Below are 22,528 nucleotides of genomic sequence, written 5' to 3' on the forward strand. Positions count from 1 at the left end.
TTCACTATATCTGACTCGAAAGGAATACAAAACCCAAATAGTCTCATAATCAGTAAGGAAATTGGGAGTTCAAAATATGTCAATCAATCAATCAACTCCTCTAGGCCCAGGTGGCTTCCCTGACTGTTCTAAATATTTAAGGAAGAAAAAGTTCTAATTTTACACAAATGCTCCTAGGAAACAAAATGCGGATAACATTTCCCAGCTCATTTTGTGAAGCTACCATAATCCTGATTCCCAAACCCAAAAAGAATAGTATGAAAAAGGAAAAGTAGGTGCTTCCCTGGTGGCGCAGTGGTTGAGAGTCCGCCTGCTGATGCAGGGGTCACGGGTTCGTGCCCCGGTCTGGGAAGATCCCACATGCCGCGGAGCGGCTGGGCCCGTGAGCCATGGCCGCTGAGCCTCCGCGTCCGGAGCCTGTGCTCCACAACGGGAGAGGCCACAACGCTGAGAGGCCCGCGTACCGCAAAAAAAGGAGAAGTATAGCTCACCACACTGATGTTCACAGGTTTACAATATCCTAAGCAAAAGATTAACACACTAAGTTCAGGAACAAATTTTAAAAAGAAACAAACAAAAAAACACATCATGACCAAGTTGGGCTTATACAAAGAAAGTAAGGTTGATTTCACATTTTTAAAAATCAGCTAATTAATTTCACCACACTAATAGATTAAGGGGGAAAAAATCATATGGCCTCTCAATAGATGCAAAACCCCCACATTTTACAAAATTAAAATTCATTCATGATTTTTTCAAATGTCTCTTTGCAAAAGAAATATCTACAGCAAGTATTATGTGTAATGTTGAAATACTGTATTCAGTATTGATATAAAATAAGGATGCTTGCTGTCATCACTTTTACTTAACAATTTGCTAGATGCCCCAACAGTGCAGCTGGCAGAGATGAATGAAGAAATGGTGTAAAATTGTAGGACAGCAAAATTTGCCATCCCCAAATGTGTCTCTTTGGCATGAGGATTAATTGGGCTGATTATTTTTAAGAAACAGAAAACTCAGAAAGCTTTTCTTGTTACCTCCCCCTTAGCTGCTTAAAGAATTTAGATAGAGGGCCTGTCTCCAGAATGGAGCTATCACTAGAGATATCTGTAAAGAATATGGACTAGGTGTGCTGGGAGAAACTTGGCAGGGCCTATAGATTAGGGTCCACTCTGTATCCCACTGTCTCTGCAGGACCCAGCAAACATTTGTTTACCAAACATTTGCTTTTCCATCTCTATTTCCTTCCTCCCCCTTGAGGTCCCAAACCATACCCCCAACATCCTCTTTTGTCTCTAGCAGAAGATGGTATTTAAGGTGAGGGTTTCAGCCATTTTGGCAAGTTACTCAGTTTTCCTGGGTCTCTCCCATGTGTACATGTTATTAAACTTTTGTTTTCTCTTGTTAATCTGTCTCATGTCAACTGAATTCTCAGAGTAGCCAGAAGAACCTAGAATGGTAGAAGAAAATATCTCCCCCCCCCCACATAGATTTATTTTAAAATGTATATGGAAGAACAAAGAAAGAGCCATGAATATTTAAGCCATCCTGAAAAAAGAAAATGAGACAATTTATCTTACCAAACACCTACAATTAAGTATTAATGTAAGCAGATGGGGTAGGGGGTCCTGGGAGAAAGAGACCCAGGCATGGCTTAAGCCACTTTGTGATCTAAGCCTGGCCACAATGCTTGCCCAGTAATTAAGAATCTAAAGGGAAGTGAGGGAAATGAAGGAACAAAGGAAGAGCAGTAAAGAAACAATAGTTCAGCGAGAAAACAGAGTCCTAGTTCCTCCTCAAGGGATGTATATAACCATCTGACACCTGTCTTCAGTTCTGTAGGAACTAAGGCCCCCACCCAGGTGGAGGACAGAATGATGTTGGCCCTCTTGACTTCAATCAACCAAAGCCAGGACTCTGTCAACCTTTGCCCCAATTCTATGCTGAATTCTCCACTGCCCAAGTCCCTTTATGAATATGCATGAACCCTTAGTTTAAACGTCCCCAATTTTGCTGTTTGGGGAGACATTGCTCTGCGAGAGATCCCCAGTGCTCCCCTTACTTGCTGCAAGTAATAAGTCCTTCCTTCTCCCAGTCTTCGGCTTGGTTGTGTCTTTTGGCTCAACACCCACCAAGAGGCAAACCCAGTTTTGGGGTAACATTAATTTTAGTGGGATTTCCCACAAGGACAGATAATCTAACGAATGGAACAGAACAAAATACCCCAAATCTGACCTACACACATACATGGAGTTCTGACATGACACATTATCTTCTGTTATTAACTTGAGAACCTGGGGGATCATTATGGGGAAAAAATTAATCCCTCCTTCACATCAATACTAAAAATCAGTTCCAGTGGATTAAAGACCTGTATGTATGTAAAAGACAATAATATAAAAATCTTAGAAGACTTTAAGATATAGCAGCATTTTTAAAACAAAACACAGAACGTGGAAACCATGAGGAAAATATAGGAGTTTGACTACATTAATGTAAAAAAACCACTTTGGTTTATTAAAGAACACTGTAAGAAGAGTAAACGGGACTTCCCTGGTGGCACAGTGGTTAAGAATCTGCCTGCCAATGCAGGGGACACGGGTTCGAGCCCTGGGCCGGGAAGATCCCACATGCCGCGGAGCAACTAAGCCCATGCACCACAACTACTGAGCCCACATGCAGCAACTACTGAATCCCATGTGCTCTAGGGCCCGTGCTCCGCAAGAAGAGAAGCCACAACTACAGAAAGCCTGTGCGCAGCAATGAAGACCCAATGCAGCCAAAAAATTAAAAAATTTTAAAAAAAGATTGAACAAAAAACCAAGAGAAGACATGTGCAACACATAAAACAAACAAAAGATGAGTATCCAAAATATGCTTTTTAAAATACTCTTATTAACCAAAAAGAAAACAAGTAACACAATAAACAATGAATTTGAACAGGCACGTCACAGAACACGAAAACTGAATGGCCGATACACTTTTTTTTTTTTTTTTTTGCGGTACGTGGGCCTCTCACTGTCGTGGCCTCTCCCGTTGCGGCACACAGGCTCCGGACGCACAGGCTCAGCGGCCATGGCTCATGGCCCAGCCGCTCTGTGGCATGTGGGATCTTCCCAGAGCGGGGCACAAACCCGTGTCCCCTGCATCGGCAGGCAGACTCTCAACCAATGCGCCACCAGGGAAGCCCCAATACACATATTTCTAAAAGGGTTAACCGTATTAATAACAAGGGAAACACAAATCAGACAAAATGAAATAGTTTCATGTCCATGAGATCAACAAACATTTAAACATCTGACAATATCAAGTCTCGACGAAGAAGAGTAACAAATATTTTCATATTATGATCAGTTTGGAAGGCTCTTGGCCTTAGATAATAAATATGAAAATCCACATACTCTCCATTCCACTCTTACAAACATACTTTAAAAGCACTCTTGCACATGTGTACCTGAGACAGTACAACAATGTTCAGAACAGAACTGTAAGAGCAAATGGCAATTTCATATGCCTCAACATAATAAAAATTGATAAGGATTACAGATATCTTCAGGGCACTTTACTATATCTGAAATCTGTGGTCAGTGGACAGAAAACTGTAAGCCTAAACACTAACACGGGATAATAAAGGGCCAGAAAAAGACACCAACACCAAGGAGTGTCATGAATTTGTATAAGAGCTTATTTGTTTCACAAACATTTAGACTGCACTTATCATGTGCCCAACACTGTTGTAACTGCTTCACAAGGATCAGTTCATTTCATCCTCAAAACAGGCCTATGAGCTGGGTACTAATATGATCCTCATCGGACAGATGAAGAAACTGAGGCAGAGAGGGTGAGTACTTTGCCCAAGGTCACATGCAATTAAGTGGCAGAGCCAGGATTCGAAAGCAGTAGTTTGACTCCCAAGTCCTTGTATTAAAACATACACTATGCTAACTCCTAACCATGATGCTATAGTGTGCTGGCAGAACCACTAGGGAAGTAATTTATCCAACAAATGCAATTAAATCCCTTATTGATGTGAGCGTAAGGATACCGTTCCAGCTATCTAGTTATTGCTGCATAACACAGCTCCCCAAACTTAGTGGCATAAAACAACTATTTCTCATGGTCACTCACTAAGGAATTAGGACAGGAGTAGCAGGATGGCACACTCCTGCTCCTTGCCAGGACCCCAGATGGCAAGACTAAATGCCTGGGGGCTGGATGACTTGAAGGCTGGGCTCAGTTGGGCCAATGGCCCCAGTACCCACATGCAGACTCTCCAAATGGCTTGGGCTCCTAACAGCATGGCAGCTGGATTCGGAAGGCGAGAATCCAGAGAGCAAACATCCCGAGAGCATAGGATGTAGTTGCAAGGCTTCTTTTGTCCCTGCCTTCGAAGTCGTGCAGCGTCACATTCTGTCTTTATGACCAAGTCACGGAGGCCCCTCAGATCCAGGGATGGGGAATTAGGCTCCACCTCTGGGTGAGGAAGAAGCAAGGTAACCTTGCGGAAGAGCAGGTGAGTGGGAGACAGTGTCAGGGTCACCTTTGGAAACACAACTTGGCCCAGAGTCACAGAGGCTGTTGACAGGGCAATAGGTTCTGGGATATTTTTAGCCACAGGTAACTGAACAGGCAATTAACAGTGGCTTAAATTCTAAGGGGGTTTTTGTCTCATGACATAAAAGGGCCAGAGGCAGGGCAAGTCCAGAGTTAGTTAGTTGCTCGGTGATGCCATCAAGGACCCCAGTGCTTTCTGTTTTTCTAGTCTGCTACCCTTAGCACATCCTAAGTATCCCACTCCTTGCTTTTAGGTTGGTTGCAGCAATTCCAAGCATCAGAAGGAGACATAATAATGTCAAACAAAGAAAAAGAGGGGTATATTTTCCCTTGAGTCTCTTTTAATTAAAAAAAAAAAAAAGAATAGGGACTTCCCCGGCGGTCCAGTGATTAAGACTCCGAGCTTCCACTGCAGGGGGCAGGGGTTCGATCCCTGGTAGGGGAAGTAAGATCCCACATGCTGCAAGGCACAGCCAAAAAGAAGAAGAACCTCCTTTCTAAACCCACAGTTAACTTGCTTTCAGGTCACATTGGACCTGAACTTGCCCTTGTTCATGCCATAGCTGGAAAAGAAGCTGAGAAAGGATCTAGCATTTTGGCTTCATAGTAAGAAGTGCTTCTGCTAATAAAAAAAGGAAGGGGAAGAATGACAGTGGAACCACCAGTATCTGCCACAAGTTCAGGCAACCTCCATTCACTTAGCAATTATTAGCTGATTGCTCATTGTGTACCAGGCACAGCGCTAAGAGGCAGGGCATGGCGGTGCACAAGACAAGCGTCCCTACCCTTGTAAGGCTTACAGTCCAGCACAAAACAGAGACACGTAACAAGCAATCACATAGTTAAATCAAAGGTGTTCAGTACCATGAAAAAGAGGTATGCAATCAAAGCACGATTTGCTGTAAAGAAAGCAATATTGCTTTATGGAAATATACTGCAATGAAAGACAAGATTATAGTTATAAATACTAAAAGAATCACAAGGTCCTCGCTAAGATGAAAAAATAATGACTGGAAATGATCAAGAGAAGGAAGCATGGTGTCTGGAAGATAGATCGCGTCCCCATCATTAGAAAAGTTACTCCACTGAGGATCTGAGACTGTTCCCTGGGATTTACTACAGACCTGATGAAGCTTCTCTTGAGACTCCCTGACCTCCTTCTATCGAACCGCATGCTCACCAAACAAACTCTGGAATACTGCATCGCTCGCCCAGGTGGACTAGATACCAGACTGGAATTTTTCAGTTTCTGAAAAGTTCTATCTGTCACCATAAAGTGTTATTTTGGTCAGTTTACAGTAAGCATGAACAGTCTTAGACCGTCAAAGCTATAATCGCTGACTGGGAACCCACGGTGAGCCCCACCCTGGGCACTCACAAGATATCAAGCCGGCTTCACCCACGATGGCACTCAAAACTCACCTGGTACATTCCTTTGATAGTAGCTATGGCATCGGCCAGCTGCTGATTGTAGCATTTTCTTAAGGTATCCTCATTCTGCAAATGAAAAATAAATACAACAAGCACCACAATGGATTTCCAAATGCAACTCTCACACCTACAAGGGAGGGGCTTGGTATAAAACCATCATTCAAATCATATGCTCTCTCAAAAACTTCACTTTATAATCATTTCCCCTATGCTTACAGCTAATACAACACATTCCATTTTCACTTACACTGAACCAAAAGCAATAGAGAGCTCATATGGATAAAATAAATAGATGATGTGAACGTTTTCTCTCATCTTCCATATCATAGTCTTTCTAATGTCTTAGAACTGCTTATAAAATAGTGAAATCGGGGGATGGGATAAGTTGGGAGATTGGGATTGACATATATACACTACTATGTATAAAATAGATAACTAATGAGAACCTAATGTATAGCACAGGGAACTCTACTCAGTGCTCTGTGGTGACCTAAATGGGAAGGAACTCTTTAAAAGAGTGGATATATGTATACGTATAACTGATTCACTTTGCTGCACAGCAGAAACTAATACAACGTTATAAAGCAACTATACTCCAATAAAAATTAATTAAAAAATAAAATAGTGAAATCTATTTGGAGTTCACATCCTCTTCTGGTCCTGGTATTTTTGGATGAATTATGCTCATGGAAAGAAATCTAGGGCCACTAATCCACAAACTAGAGTCACTTTCTGATTAATCAAATTATTTGATCCTATCTGTTATGGATAACAATGAAAGATAGTACATTAAAAAAATACTCTTGTATGGAATCTAAAAAAAAGAAAACGAGTTCTGAAGAACCTAGGGGCTGGACAGGAATAAAGACGCAGATGTAGAGAATGGACTTGAGGACACGGGGGAAGGGTAAGCTGGGACGAAGGGAGAGAGTGGCATGGACATATATACACTACCAAACGTAAAATAGATAGCTAGTGGGAAGGAGCCGCATAGCACAGGGAGATCAGCTCGGTGCTTTGTGACCACCTAGAGGGGTGGGATAGAGAGGGTGGGAAGGAGACACAAGACGGAGGAGATATGGAGATACATGTATATGTATAGCTGATTCACTGTTATACAGCAGAAACTAACACAACATTGTAAAGCAATTATACTCCAATAAAGATGTTAAAAAATACTCTTGATTCTGATATGAATTTTGATTCTAGCATGGAGTGTAAACCACCAATGGGCTTTAGAGTCAGGCAGAATTGGATTTCAATGTTACTGTGCCACTTACTATCTGTCTGACTTTAAGCAAGTGACTTAACCTTGGTGGCTCAGTTTCCTTATCTGCAGAGCAGGGATGAGAGGATTTCCACTTAGGGATTGTTGAGGGATTTAAAGAGGAAATGCATTAAAAGGTACTTTGAATGGTGGGGTCAACAACACGTGGGTGTTTTGTTTTATAACAGAAAAATAACACTGATGCCTGTTCTTAATGACAGATAAATATGCTAACCTGATCAAAGATTTTAGGAAATTCCTCAGAGCAGCAGAGTTTTCATGTCTTTGGTTCCTACGGAGCCATTAAAACACAAGTCATATAAAACTGTAGTTAAGGGCTGAAATTCAAGCATTAAACTCTCTGGTCTGGAACCTAAACCCTGATGGTTTTTTAAATGGTGACCTTGAGCAAGTGAATTAACCTTTCTGTGCCTTGGTTTCCTCATCTGTAAAAGGGGTATAATAATTGTACCTACTTTGTACCTAGGTTAGTCATGAGCCTTAAATGAGTTCATACACAGGGTACTCACAAAAGTTTCTGCACATAGTAAAGCTATAGGTACCATACAGCTTTATGTAGTCATCACATGATACACAACACATACAAATTAAATTGCCCTCATAAGTTGCTAAGCTAAAAACTGTAGTATCTACACATCTAAACATAAAATTAATCCACATATGAAACAGAGGAAATGAGAGAACTTCTACCTGTTGGTAACGTTTTTCGATTGTCAGGATCCTGTCATGTAGAGAAGTGAAAAGTCTGCAAGATTCCTCTCTAAGACGGTCCTCAAACTTCAGTGGAATCAATTGTTTGAGGAACCCAAAATCCACCTGAAGAGATTTAATAATCTAAAAATGGAAAAACATACGTTATTGTAGAGAGTTAAGGGCCCTCTGTGTAAAGATTCTAGCACCTGGCCTGGTCTGGGCAGATCACTTGGGCACCTGGTCAGGGGCTTGTCCTGAATTGAAGATTACCTCTCCAAAGTCATGTACACTGGGGGTTCCAGTTAATCTGCTAAACTAATACATGCTGATGGACGAAGGGAGAGGAGGTTCCCAGCAGTTTCCTCCCATACAGAGTAAGTTATCCTTTGCCATGAATCAAAAAACGTTTGAAAAAATAATTTTCAATATGTGATTTTCAGATCAGGAAAAATGGGCAAGAATCAACATTTGTTGTGAATTTACTAGCCAAGCACTTAAATATATAACCAATGTGTTGACTAAGAACTGGTTGGTATCATCCAAACTCAATGTATTTTTGTCTCCCACTGTCTATTTAAAATGTATTCACTAGGACTTCCCTGGTGGTTCAATGGTTAAGAATCCGCCTTACAATGCAGGGGACGTGAGTTCCATCCCTGGTCGGGGAACTAAGATCCCACATGCCACGGGGCAGCTAGGCCCGTGCACCACAACTACAGAACCCATGCACTCTGGAGCCCGAGCCACAACTAGAGAGAAGCCCACGCACCGCAACTAAGACCCAATGCAGCCCAAAATAAATAAATATTTAATTCAAAAAATAAAATAAAAAATAAAATGTATTCACTAGGTAATCTTCCCTCGCCCTGAATGGAAACTGTAAGCAATTCCTACTCATTCTTGGGAACAGAAAGTCCCATCATCACTCAAAACACAGCCCGAAAGTAGCATTTAGAAATGTGACACTTCCAACTTCATTCATAGGTAAGGCTGCTCCCTGCACTCCAGGCCAAGGGCAGTAGCTGGCAGCTGCACATCTTTAAGCAAAAGAGTGGGATTCACTCTTGAGCTCTCTCCCCTCTTACCTCCTCCCCCCACACCCCAGTTGCTTCTCCACCACAGACAAGGCAGAAGGGATAAAGGGACACGGCTGTTCCTACCTGGCGGGGGGCTTCACCCTGGTCTGGTAGGACAGGAGAACGACCCTTCTTCCCTCGGGCACCAACACAGCTTCTCTAGAGGTTCCCGCTGCAGGTACCCTCTCTCCTGTGGATGCACAGGGACAAGCAGCTGCTTCTCTACTCCAGGTGGTCACTGCTACTCCGCCCTCGGGCCCTATGAATCTAGAGTTTCACCCTTTCTTCTCCCCTCTGTTGGGGGCCCTCTGTCCTTCTCAATCCGTCAACTGGAGAGGACCCAGAATGACCCCAAGCTGGCGCTCTCTCTCTTTTTCTCAGAGGCCACATGTGGTCCACAAGAAACAATCACACAACCCTCACCCCGGCAACTCTGGCAGTGCAGACTGATCCCAGCTCAGCCGCTCCCCCTTCTTGCCCCAGCCCACGTTAGCTTCCTTGCACATGAATCGGCGCCGGTCCTCTGAGTCTTCCAAGAGCAGCAAACACATTTCAAGTTCCACAGAAGCCTGCCTTACCGGCTTTGAGCCGAGGAAGAGCCCTTCTGCTACCCCTCCCCCAGAAAGAGCAGGGCAACAGTGTTTCCCAAAGAAATTGCTTCGGCAATTTTTCCCCTTCACCTCCTGATCCCCGTTTTTATTATCCTTGGTCTGATTAAAGAGTTAAGAGTCATTGATCTGATGTGTAACATTCTCTTCGTAAATTCTGCAAATGGGATCTTACACTCGCTTTGGAATTTGATACCTGGCTACTAGCACCCTGGGAAGAAGCTTGGTTTTAGCATCCTGATACTATGTGGGAGGTTTTATTTTGCAGTTGAGGATATCAAGACTTTGAGAGGTTAAGTGACTAACTAGTCCAACATTACGTGGCCGGTAAGCGGAAGGTCCAGATTTGAACAGAGTTGTGACTGACTCATACTCCTTCTTTATACCATGTTGTCAATTTATGAAGGTTACTATTTTGAGAAATACGAAAAAAAATTCTAGAGCAAGTGAAAGCTTAAAGAATTCCTTAAATTCCAGGGACAAGATGAAATGACTTTGCCTTTAGGAGATCCAGCCCCATATGGACGGCTTGTTCTGAAGAAGGGAGGGACAGGAATCCTGGTATGGTCAAAAAAACTTCTACTGGCCTAAGACTCCCATGGATCAGTTTACAAGAGACATACCTAAGATACAATGACACAGAACTGAGGTCAGTGTAGAAATAAGAAAGTTTTGCCAGGCAAACAATGTCCCGAAGAATGTTAATATAGGTATATTAATATTGAACAAAATGGACAATATGTGTATGTGCATATATGTATATATACACACATGTACATGTGTGTGTGGATATATATATATACATCTATGTATATACACACACTCAACAAATACAGGTTATTTTTAATTTCTCATTTCCATGGCACAATAATGAAGACTGACCTCACACAAAGCCTCAGGACAAGTCGCAACAAAGACCAAATAATTCATCTCCCAAAGACTGTCCGCTGACAACAAAGCACTGAAGTTAAAACTCAGCAACATAACAGTAACTAAAGAGCACGCGTGGAGATCTAACCAACTTCTTATTAAACAGTGGGCCAACAAAATAAATGGGAAATTGGAGCACTTGAATCTAAATACCAATAAAAATCCTACATCTCAAAATTTGTGGGATGACGTTAAAGAAATAATTAGTAGGACTATATTGCCTTAAATATTGTCATTTATACTGTCTTTAAATGCTTGTGAAAGGAAAGAAGGGAGCCTCAAAATGAATGACCTGTAGGCATGGATAGCTAAGAGCCCCGTGTCCATCACACAGGTCCTTCCTTACTGAGAGAAGCATGACTTTGTCGGGGCAGTAATGTGCCTCGCCAATATACTCACGCCTTCAGAACCCTTTGCAGTTAAAGGGGTCATGTGATGTAGTTAAGGCCAACAATAAATACTTTGGGGTTTTCGATGGAAAGTTTTTGCTTTTTTAGTAGAGCTACCACCACTCCATTCCACTTCTCCCCTATTCTCCTTCCTCTGTGAAATGCAGATGGAGGCTGGAAATGGAGCAGCCATCTTGTTACTGGGAAGTCAGAAATATGATAGCAAAATCCATGCACTAATGATGGACCTGTGAAAAGATAAAATGAATCTGGTACACAGATGACATCAGGGAGCTACTGCCCTAACTTGTAACTCCAGATATTCTAACCCAAGACTTCCTGTTAAGTCAATATAGTTGCACTGTCTGTACACAGAGCTATATGACATCCCATCTAATACCCAGATCCAATTCACGGAATTAGAAAAAGAAAAACAGAGTAAACCCAAAGATAGTAGGAGGAATTAAATAATAAAGATAAGAGGGACTTCCCTGGTGGCGTAGTGGATAAGACTCCGAGCTCCCAATGCAGGGGGCCTGGGTTTGATCCCTGGTCAGGGAACTAGGTCCCACATGCATCCCACAACTAAGAGTTTGCATGCCACAACTAAGAAGCCCACATGCTACAACTAAGCAGCTGGTGAGCTGCAGCTAAGGAGCCCGCCTGCCGCAACTAAGACCCAATGCAACCAAATAAAATAAACAAATAAATATTTTAAAAACACATAAATAAATAACTAATAAGGATAAGAAAAGACATTTATGAACTAGAAAATAAAGATACGATAGAAAGGATTAATAAATCCAGAAGTAGGGTCTCTGAAAAAAATTAATGAAATAGATAACACTGTCAGGATTCATCAAGAAAAAAGAGGAGGTATGAAGACCATATTAAGAATTTTAAAAGAAATATAACTACGGATACAATAAAGACCTAAAAACGATATGCAAAGACAATAATCAACACCATAACCAACAATTTGAATATTTTGTAGAAAAATATAACATCAAACCGACCCAAGAAGATTTAAGAAAACCTTAATATAACCATAACAAAACAATAGCAGTAAAAATAAGCACAGACTGTTTTACATGCAAGTTTACACTGAAGAAATAGATACTTCCAATCTCAAGCCAGTAATTCCAGAGAATAGACTAGGGAACACTTCCCAACTCACTTTATGACAATACTATGACTTTGCTACCAAGACTGAACAACAGCATAAGGAGAAAAGAAAATTATAGGACAACCTCACTTACGAACATAGATGGAAAACAATCCTTAGTAAATTAACAGCAAATAATGCAATGCAAAAGGAAATATTATAGTCCAGTTGGGTTCGTTCCAGGTTTACTATCAAAAACTCGAATTTCTTCACATCATCAGATAAAGGAGAAAAACCATATGACTGTATGACCATCTCAACAGATCCATGAAAAGCATTCAAATCCAGCCATTCATGATTTTTTTTAAAAAAATGTCTCTCACTAATTTGAAATAAACATCCTTAATCTGATTTAAGCATATTGCATCAGATTTTGGTTCAACTATATTAAAAAATCCAAATAACAGAAGCATAAAAGAGAGGTAGGTTTACTTCTCTTTCACTAGGTGGTGAAAATGACCCAAGATCCTTCTATCTCCTTAGTCTTCTGTATACCTCAAAATCATGGTGTAACTGGTAGCATCCCTGGTCTAGGCACTGAAGTAAAAAGAGGAGGGCAAGAAAGAAAGAGAGGAAGGAAAGAGGGACACGATGAGGAAGAGGTAAAGTGGCAGACAGTGCATTGGAACTGTGCCTTAAAGGTTGCCCAAAGCGGCCACCCAATATTTCCACCTAAATTCTACTGACCGGAACTTACTCATTTAGACGCTAGTTGCAAAGGAATAAAGTTATAACACTTTTCTGAAGGCATAAAAGAAGACAATAAATTGGGACGTAAGTGGGAAAAGAGACATCCTCAAAAGTGGGAGTGTAAATTGGTATAATTTCTATGCAGGGCAACTTGGCAACATCCTTCACAATGACTAATGCATGCATCCTCTGACTCAGACATTTCACTTTTAAGAATTTACATCCCAGTTTTACTGGCATGTGAGTATGTACAGAATTATTCATTGCAGTAAAAGATGTGAAACAACCAAAATGATGTCCATCAGTAGGAGGATAGCTAAATAAATGATGCCAGTTTGTGATACAATGTACTTGTAAAATAGATGAGGAATCTCTTTATGTACCAACGTACATAAATGATTTCCAAGTTATGTTGTTAAGTGAAAAAACAGAAGCAAAGCAACCTGAAGTATTTGTAGTAGTATGCCACCCTATGTCACAGTTTTATTGATTAGGACTTTTAATAATAACTCTTGATATCTAATGTGTATGAAATGTTCTGTTTCTTTACAATCGAAAAGGCCCCAAAGCTTTGCTGTACAGAGAAATAAACACATCATTGTAAATCAATTATACTTCAATAAAATTTAAAAAAAAATTTTTTAAAGCCCCAAAGGAAATATGATAGAATACGGAGATCTGAAAAAGCTGTATGGTAGTACAGGGGAGCAAAATCTGCCACCTCAAATTGTGTCTCTTTGGCATGAGGATTTATTTAGGCTGATTATTTTTAAGGCCCCAAAGACTCAGGAAGAAACTTTGACCTTCCCCATAACTTCCTAGAAGAATGCAGATAGCGGACCTGTTCCAGGAAGGGAGCTAGCACCATAGATAACTATAGTATAATATGCACTAGCTGTGTAGACTGGGAGGAACCTAGCAAAGTCAGCTAAAATTCGTCTCTGTGTCCCACTGTCTCTGCATGGCCCTGCAAACATTTGTTTACCAAATATTTGCTTTTCCTTCTTCATGTGAATTGTCTTCCTCTCCTACGAAGTCCCAAACCACTATCCTCAACATCCTCTTTTGTCTTTGGCTGAAGGTGAGAGCTTTGGCTATTTTGGCAAGTTACTCAGTTTTCCTGGGTCTCTCCCACATATATGCTATTAAGTTTTTGTTGGATTTTCTCCTGTTAATCTGTCTCATGTCAATTTAATTCTTAGACCAGCCAGAAGAACCTAGAGGGACAGAGGAAAATTTCTTCCTCCCTGACCATGGGTGACACAGTTATTCACTACTGTATATTATTCTTGACATTTTTCTATATGCCAAAAATATTTTGTAATTTTTTAAAATATCGTAAATAGTAAATGTTCACAGATGTCAAAAGAATTCCAAAGAGAGTAAGAAAACATTTCACTAAACAAGTTAACATATATGAGCATGACATAAATATGACACAAATGAAGTAGTAGTTTATACTAATAATTTTATTTTATTTTACTTTGCGGTACGCGGGCCTCTCACTGCTGTAGCCTCTCCCGCTGCGGAGCACAGGCTCCGGACGCACAGGCTCAGCAGCCACGGCTCACGGGCCCAGCCGCTCCGCGGCATGTGGTATCCTCCCAGACCAGGGCACGAACTCGCGTCCCCTGCATCGGCAGTCGGACTCTCAACCACTGCGCCACCAGGGAAGCCCCTATACTAATAATTTTAAAAACACACCTATCATCCAACTCAGTGTGTAAAAGATATTAATATTTTTAAAATGCTAATCATTTCACTTCTGTCAAGGAAAGACATAAAGGCAAACAGTACCCACAAATTATCTCAGAAGTTTCAAAATAAATCCAGATTTACCTGCACTAGCTTTTGTGTAGATGAACTCAACTCTTTTAATGGCAAAATCTCACTGGAATCCGTTTGAGTAGCATGGTCTGTGCTGAAAAAGCCAACCTTCAAATCATCTGAAATGTTAAATCTGAAAAAGAAAAAAAAGGGAGGAAGGAGAGATTAACTGTGGTTTATATAGTAGATATTTCCTTAAAAATATATTTAGGGAGCATATTTCATGCAAATCATATTTTACAGATTCAAAGGACTGGTGAAGTGAGGAAACCACTGAATTATCTGCTCATGACTAGGGGTTTTCCCCAGGACTCTGCTGGACTATCAGATTCTCTGGACACGAGCACATGGCTCCACTGATACACATCTTATTTCCATTTTCTGAGACATGACCAATTTATGAGCCTACTTTTAATATCTTACTTGCGTTTTATGTGTGCTTCTGCTTGAAGCCATTATAAATTATGCACGGGCATAGCAAGCAAAATTACTTTTAGATAGAGGTTCTCAAAGTGTGGTCTGAGGAACCCCTGGAGGTTCCAGGACACTCTTTCAGGGAATCCACAGGTCAAAATTATTTTCCTAACAATATTAAAATTCTATTTGCCTTTTCCATTATCATTCTCTCACAAGTGTTCAGTGGAGTTTTCCAGAGGCTACAGGTTATGTGACTGGATGACAGATTGAATGCAGAAGCCGACAGGAGAATTCAGCTATGTTCCATTAAGCCAGGCATTGAGAGAACTTGCAAAAATGTAAAGCAATGACACTATTCTCATTAAAGTTTTTGTTTTGAAAAATAGAGTTTGTTTTTCTTCAAAATACATTATTTATGCTAACACAGAATTGGTTAGCATTTAACCACTATGGAGGACTTTGATAGCCTTCCCCTGCTTAAGAAAATTAAACTCAATCTTCTTATTCTGACCTCCAGAATATCCAGGCAAACTACTTTTCGGAGCTTCACGCGTTTAACCAAGAATAATTGAGTACCTACTATTTGCCAGGCACTATTTTTGGCAGCAAGGATAACAGCAGTGGACAAGGCAAAGTTTTTGTTCTCGTGGAACTTACATTCTAACGGGAGAGACAACCAGTAAACAAGTAAACAAAAACATGTTACATATTCTGAGGCAGAGGTAAGCCTCATCTCTCATTAAGTATACCCCATGTACCATACTCACCTGTCACATATCTTCCTGTTAAAAGTTCCCAAAATACATCTGTACCTCGGCAGTACCTCAGCCTAGGACCAAGTTTCCCTACCGTTCTACCTATCAAAACCATACGTAGTCACTTTCTTTTCCATGTTCCTTTTCCTTCCCTTCCCTTCCCAGAGGACAGGAATCAACATGGTGGCCAATGAGATGGGTCAATTGTTCAATGATGAAAAAGGTTGGGAGCCATGCAGAGGAGAAGGCCAACAGCTCCAGTAGCCAAGGATGGAGAGTAGTTGGGAGAACAGGGGCAGCAGCACAGAGGCAGCAGGCAGAGGAGAGAGCCCAAATGGTTGGGAGATCGGATACACTGAACAAACTGAAGATGTAATGAAGATGACAGAAGTCAAGTTCTTTAGTCCCCGAAACGATATTTACAAACTTAAAAAAAGAGTAGGCTAGAATATACCTTGTGACAATGTAATGGAATTGGAAGTTCTGGCATGAGGGCATGGTTTTATAATTATGTACATAGATAGATAAATAGTTATAGGTACATATATGTGCATATGAACGTGTGCATATATCATACCTATGTACATATATTTATATATCTTTGTTTCTATTTCTGTACAATATGAGAGCCTAGAAGCAATGACACCCCAGTAACAATGAACACACTGAACACTCAGATGTTGGTTTTTAAATACCATTCTGCACTAAAAGGAACCAGGGCTTCTTGGAAAAATGGCTGGATCCCAAACTGGGATAACAAAAGTAGAAATGAGCCTGGAACATCTTGTTATTCCAGAAAGCGAGGAAATACTCAAAAAATGATGGGGACACCTGAGAATGACACAAAAACTAGATTGAAGAGATTCCCACTGGCCATATCTGGGACAATTTGAGCATCAAAATAAATGATGAGGGACTTCCCTGGTGGTGCAGTGGTTAGGAATCCGCCTGCCAATGCAGGGGGCACGGGTTCGAGCCCTGGTCTGGGAAGATCCCACATGCCCTGAAGCAACTAAGCCCATGTGCCACAACTACTGAGCCTGCGCTCTAGAGCCTGCAAGCCACAGCTCCTGAGCCCACATACCACAGCTACGGAAGCCCACACGCCTAGAGCCCGTGCTCTGCAACAAGAGAAGCCACCACAATGAGAAGCCCGCACACCGCAACGAAAAGTAGCCACCACTCGCCGCAACTAGAGAAAGCCCACGCACAGCAATGAAGGCCCAATGCAGCCAAAAATAAATAAATAAAATAAATAATTTAAATAAATAAATAAATGATTAAAGTATCAGCTTACAACCTATTTAATGAAATATGAATCCAGCAGTCCACACTGACATAAATGAATGAATAAACAGATAAATGAGAATGGGAAGCTCTAGTAAATGTATTAGAAAAGAATGATGAAAACAGAATCACCATCTGGCAACCACCATAAAGGTGACTGATTAAGGTGGGAGTTATCAACGGTAGCTAGGGCTAAGCTTAGCTTAAAGGCTAAGGCTGGTCAGTGGAAGTGTTTGATTAGGAAAAGGATATTTTGTTGAAAAATTAAGATCAGGACTACCAGGACTTCCCTGGCAGTCCAGTGGTTAAGACTCCATTTCTCCAGCATTCCTGCCAAGAATGCATGACCTGAGTCTGGTTATAAGGAAACAGTAGATGGACCCAGGTAGAGCCGGTCATGCTACAGAATGTCTGTACTTTTTGAAAAAGTGTCAAGGACATGAACAACAGGGAGAGGCTGAGGAACTCTTCCTGCTGAATATGTCTGAGGGGACAGGATAGCTAAAGACAACACACACTCCTAGATAGGATCCTGGACCAGAAAGGAAAGAAAGAGTCATTGCTGGTACACTTGGCACAGCTTGAAAGGGGCTTGTTATAGGGCTGTGCAATGTCAATCTGCTGATTTGAGAGCTGTGTTGGTCACGTAGGAAAGTATCTCTTTTAGGAAAAACACACTTGAATGCTTAGGAGTGATGGGAACCATGTCTATAGCTTGCTCTCAAAAGCTTCTAAAAAGACTGATAATAATGAATGTCTGAGTGTTTGTATGTGTGTGTGAATGTGTACAGGGGGAGAGGAGGAAGAGGAGAGAGAAAACAAATATGGTAAAATGTTAAGAATTGAAGAATCTAGGTAAAGGGGTTGTGGGAGTTCTTAGTTCTGTTCTGACAACTTTTCTGTAGATTTGAAATTATTTCAAAATAAACTATTTTTTAAAAGTCATCTGCATCCTTCAAGCAAGCTCAAATGTTACCAATTTCACCCAGTAAGAACTGTCAGTATTTTAGGCCTTAATGAACAATGAAATGTGAATTTGGAAGCAACATATACCACATTTGTGTGTGCTACTTCAGCCCGTTTTCCAAGTCACAAGTAAGGAGCCTACTTTTATTGGCGCCTACAGTAAGAGAAATCTAGATTGCAGTGCAAGCTGCTCTTCCACTTGGATGGCACGAACCAGCAGATACAGTGGGACTCTCAAGAGTGTCTGGAACAACCAGGTGTGATCTGGTTGACGCTTTGGCAAGCACCCATCACAAAATCGCAGCATACACCTCTAGGATTTTGAAGTAAATCTTACGCCGTCTTGTGTAGACGACTATCATCCTTTTGAGAAAAGAGCCTCTAGCTTGCTTCTGAGCCTTGGAAGAGACTGAATGCCTAACCATGAGTCACCAGGTGAACTTACGGCCTGGGTTTCCCAGGACAAACTGGGTTTTACCTGAACCGCCAAACCATGAAGTTGGGCAAGTGCAGCTTCAATCTCTCATCAGGTGGGAGTGGCGTATAAGACACCAGACTCAGGCAGAAGGAAAGCAATTTATAGGAGTAAGTGGCCCTGTGCCTCTTCCCCCTCAATCCACAGCTATGGCCTCATGGGAAGTTCTGGATGACGAGCTGAGGAAGAAAAAACTCAAGGCTGGTTAACGATGGAGCTGCCACCAGAAGGTGGATACCTGCCATCTTACAGGCTCACTCGGAGGTGACCCTGAAGAATAGTCATGAAGAAAAATCCTCCCACTGAACAGAACCTGAAGTAGTACATTTAGTTTACTACTTTTTCTGGATGAGAAATGGCCAGAACCACACATTTGTATTAAGTTATGGGTAGTTGCTAAAGGCTTAACTGGATGGTCAGGAACTTGGAAGGAACAAGATTGAGAGACTGGTGACAAGCAAGTCTAAAGGACAGTACCATGGATGAGGCTTTAAGAATGGGTACGGGCTGTAAAAATGTTGTGCCCCATGTGAATGCTCACATATGATCCACTGCAGAAAAAGTGCTCCGTAATCAGGTAGGCAACAAGACACACCCTGTGGATATCAGTCAGTTTCCACAGCCACCCCAGTTCTCACTCAATCGCCCTTCAACAAAATGGCCATGGTGGCAGGGATGGAGTTCAAAAAAATGGACTTTTCCTTATCAAGGCTGGCCTGACTGCTGCAAGCCCTGAGGGCCTAATCAGCCCACGTAGAGAGCCCCTAATATGGCCATATTTACTAGTGAGGATAGCCAGCCACCTGGTGGCAGGTTGATAACATTGAACCTCTCCCATCATCCTCATTGGGATAGACATATGCTGGATACGGATTTGCATTCCCTGACCATGACGCCATCTACCAGAACTGAGGCAGGAGACAGATGGGCCCCAGGCTGAGCAGCTGGGGTTTGTCCCCTGTGGACAGATACTCCAAGTTGATGAGGAGGAACTGAGCCCTGCCCAGATAAGAGGCCATATATTTCTCATTCTTGAGGCCAAGGAGACCCTCCTGACTATACAAGAGCAGAAAGGCTCCTTGGAGGTCAAAAGGGAGTGACGTCAACCTACCCACAGGCCTCTTCACTAGAATCCATCTTGGCTAAGAGATGCACACACACAGGGGAGGACCCTGAGATAAAACAAATACGGACTTAGAAGCACACAAAGCAAGTTGATTGGCCGAAGGAAACCCGGAAGAAATGCCCCATATAAGTGATTCAAACCACCACGAGGGCACGACTCTCTCTCTCTGAGGCCGCCTATGTGTCTATCCACACGTACTCTTTTTCCTCCTAATAAACACTTTGTTTCACTACTTCCCATTTCTTTGTGGAAATTCACTTTCTGCAAAGCCGTACAGGCCAGGGCCTTGTCACTGGCCACTGTTCCCTGGTGGTCTAGTGGCTAGGATTTGGGGCTCTCACTTCAGAAGCCTGACTTCAATCTTTGGCCGGGAACCAAAATCCTGCTTCATGCCACTGCAGGCCGAGGCCACCTGAGATCAGAACCGTCATCCACTGATTCACAGAAGGCCTTACCCACCATCATGACACCGGGCATGGCGTCACTTCTAATCAAGGTACTCTATTTCACAGCAAAAGAAGTAAGCAACGGACTCATGCCCATGGAACTTACTGGTCTTATAAGCAGATAAGGCAGGAGGGTTCATGAAGAAAGAGAGCCAGGCATGGCTTTCTTGACATAAGAGAAGCCTTTTTTGGCCTAAGCCATTTTGTGATCTAAGCCTGGCCACAATACTTTCCCTTGAACAGGTCTCCATAATTAATGACCTTACCAGAAGTGAGGGAAATGCAGGAACAAAGGAAATGCAGTCAAGAAACAATAGGTCAGGATCGTAGGGAAGATGGCGGAAGATTAAGATGCGGAGATCACCTTCCTCCCCACAGATACACCAGAAATACATCTACACGTGGAACAACTCCTACAGAACACCTACTGAATGCTGGCAGAAGACCTCAGACCTCCCAAAAGGCAAGAAACTCCCCACGTACCTGGGTAGGGAAAAGAAAAAAGAATAAACAGAGACAAAAGGATACGGACGGTACCTGCACCAGCGGGAGGGAGCTGTGAAGGAGGAAAAGTTTCCACACACTAGGAAGCCCCTTCGCGGGAGGAGACTGCGGGTGGCGGAGGGGAGGAGCTACGGCGCCGCGGAGGAGAGCGCAGCAACAGGGGTGCAGAGGGCAAAGCGGGGAGATTCCCGCACAGAGGGTCAGGGCCGACCGGCACTCACCAGCCCGAGAGGCTTGTCTGCTAACCCGCCGCGGCGGGCGGGGCTGCGAGCTGAGGCTCGGGCTTCAGTCGGAGCACCGGGAGAGGACTGGGTTTGGCGGCGGGAACACAGCCTGAAGGGGCTAGTGCGCCACAGCTAGCCGGGAGGTAGTCCGGGAAAAAGTCTGGAGCTGCCGAAGAGGCAAGAGACTTTTTCTTCCCTCTTTGTTTCCTGGTGCGCGAGGAGAGGGGATTAAGAGCGCTGCTTAAAAGAGCTCCAGAGACGGGCGCGAGCCGCGGCTAACAGCGCGGACCCCAGAGACGGGCATGAGACGCTAAGGCTGCTGTTGCCTCCACCAAGAAGCCTGTGTGCGAGCACAGGTCACTCTCCACACCCCCCCTTCCGGGGAGCCTGTGCAGCCCGCCACTGCCAGGGTCCCGGGATCCAGGGAAAACTCACCCAGAAGAACGCACGGCGCGCCTCAGGCTGGTGCAACGTCACGCCGGCCGCTGTTGCCACAGGCCCGCCCCGCGCTCCGTGCCCCTCCTTCCCCACCCCCACCCCCACCACCGCCAGCCTGAGTGAGCCAGAGACCCCGAAGCAGCTGCTCCTTTAACCCCGTCCTGCCTGAGTGAAGAACAGACGCCCTCCAGCGACCTACACACAGAGGCGGGGCCAAATCCAAAGCTGAGCCCCGGGAGCTGTGAGAACGAAGAAGAGAAAGGGAAATCTCTCCCAGCAGCCTCAGAAGCAGCGGATTAAAGCTCCACAATCAATTTGATGTACCCTGCATCTATGGAATACCTGAATAGACAACGAATCATCCCAAATTGAGGAGGTGGACTCTCAGAGCAAGATTTATGATTTTTTTTCCCCTTTTCCTCTTTTTGTGAGTGTGTATGTGTATGCTTCTGTGTGAGATTTTGTCTGTATAGCTTTGCTTCCACCATGTGTCCTAGGGTTCTATCCGTCCGTTTTTTTTCTTAAAAAAATTTTTTTTCTTAATAATTATTTTTATTTTAATAACTTTATTTTACTTTAGTTTCTTTCTTTCCTTCCTTCCCTCCTCCCTCCCTTCCTCCTTTCCTTCCTTCCTCCCTCCTTTCTTTCTTTCCTTCCTTCCTTCCTTCCTTTCTTTCTTTCTTCTCTTTCTCCCTTTTATTCTGAGCCGTGTGGATGAAAGGCTCTTGGTGCTGCAGCCAGGAGTCAGTGCTGTGCCTCTGAGGTGGGAGAGCCAACTTCAGGACACTGGTCCACAAGAGACCTCCCAGCTCCACACAATATCAAATGGTGAAAATCTCCCAGAGATCTCCATCTCAACACCAGCACCCAGCTTCACTCAACGACCAGCAAGCTACAGTGCTGGACACCCTATGCCAAACAACTAGCAAGGCAGGAACACAACACCGCCCATTAGCAGGGAGGCTGCCTAAAATCATAATAAGTCCACAGGCACCCCAAAACACACTACCAGACGTGGACCTGCCCACCAGAAAGACAAGATCCAGCCTCATCCACCAAAACACAGGCACTAGTCCCCTCCACCAGGAAGCCTACACAACCCACTGAACCAACCTTAGCCACTGGGGACAGACACCAAAAACAACGGGAACTACAAACCTGCTGCCTGCAAAAAGGAGACCCCAAACACAGTAAGATAAGCAAAATGAGAAGACAGAAAAACACACCGCAGATGAAGGA

At 43.0% G+C, this 22,528-nt stretch overlaps 1 protein-coding gene across 2 annotated transcripts in view; it reads right to left on the bottom strand.

Moving 5' to 3' along the window:
* Positions 1-22,528, bottom strand: part of LOC307182462 (uncharacterized protein C10orf67, mitochondrial) — a gene marked incomplete at its 3' end in the record, with an annotated part of 116,479 nt that overhangs the window by 80,245 nt on the left and 13,706 nt on the right. For both annotated transcript variants that reach the window (XM_079913767.1, XM_079913766.1), the window contains exons 2-4: positions 14,664-14,784; positions 7,964-8,107; positions 5,977-6,051 (exon numbers count right to left, since the gene is read on the bottom strand). In XM_079913767.1, coding sequence (XP_079769893.1) covers positions 5,977-6,051; positions 7,964-8,107; positions 14,664-14,784 — 340 coding nt within the window. The remainder of the gene's footprint in view (positions 1-5,976; positions 6,052-7,963; positions 8,108-14,663; positions 14,785-22,528) is intronic.

This window comes from Stenella coeruleoalba (genome assembly GCF_951394435.1).
Source record: "Stenella coeruleoalba genome assembly, chromosome: 2".
Classification (NCBI taxonomy): Eukaryota; Metazoa; Chordata; class Mammalia; order Artiodactyla; family Delphinidae; genus Stenella; species Stenella coeruleoalba.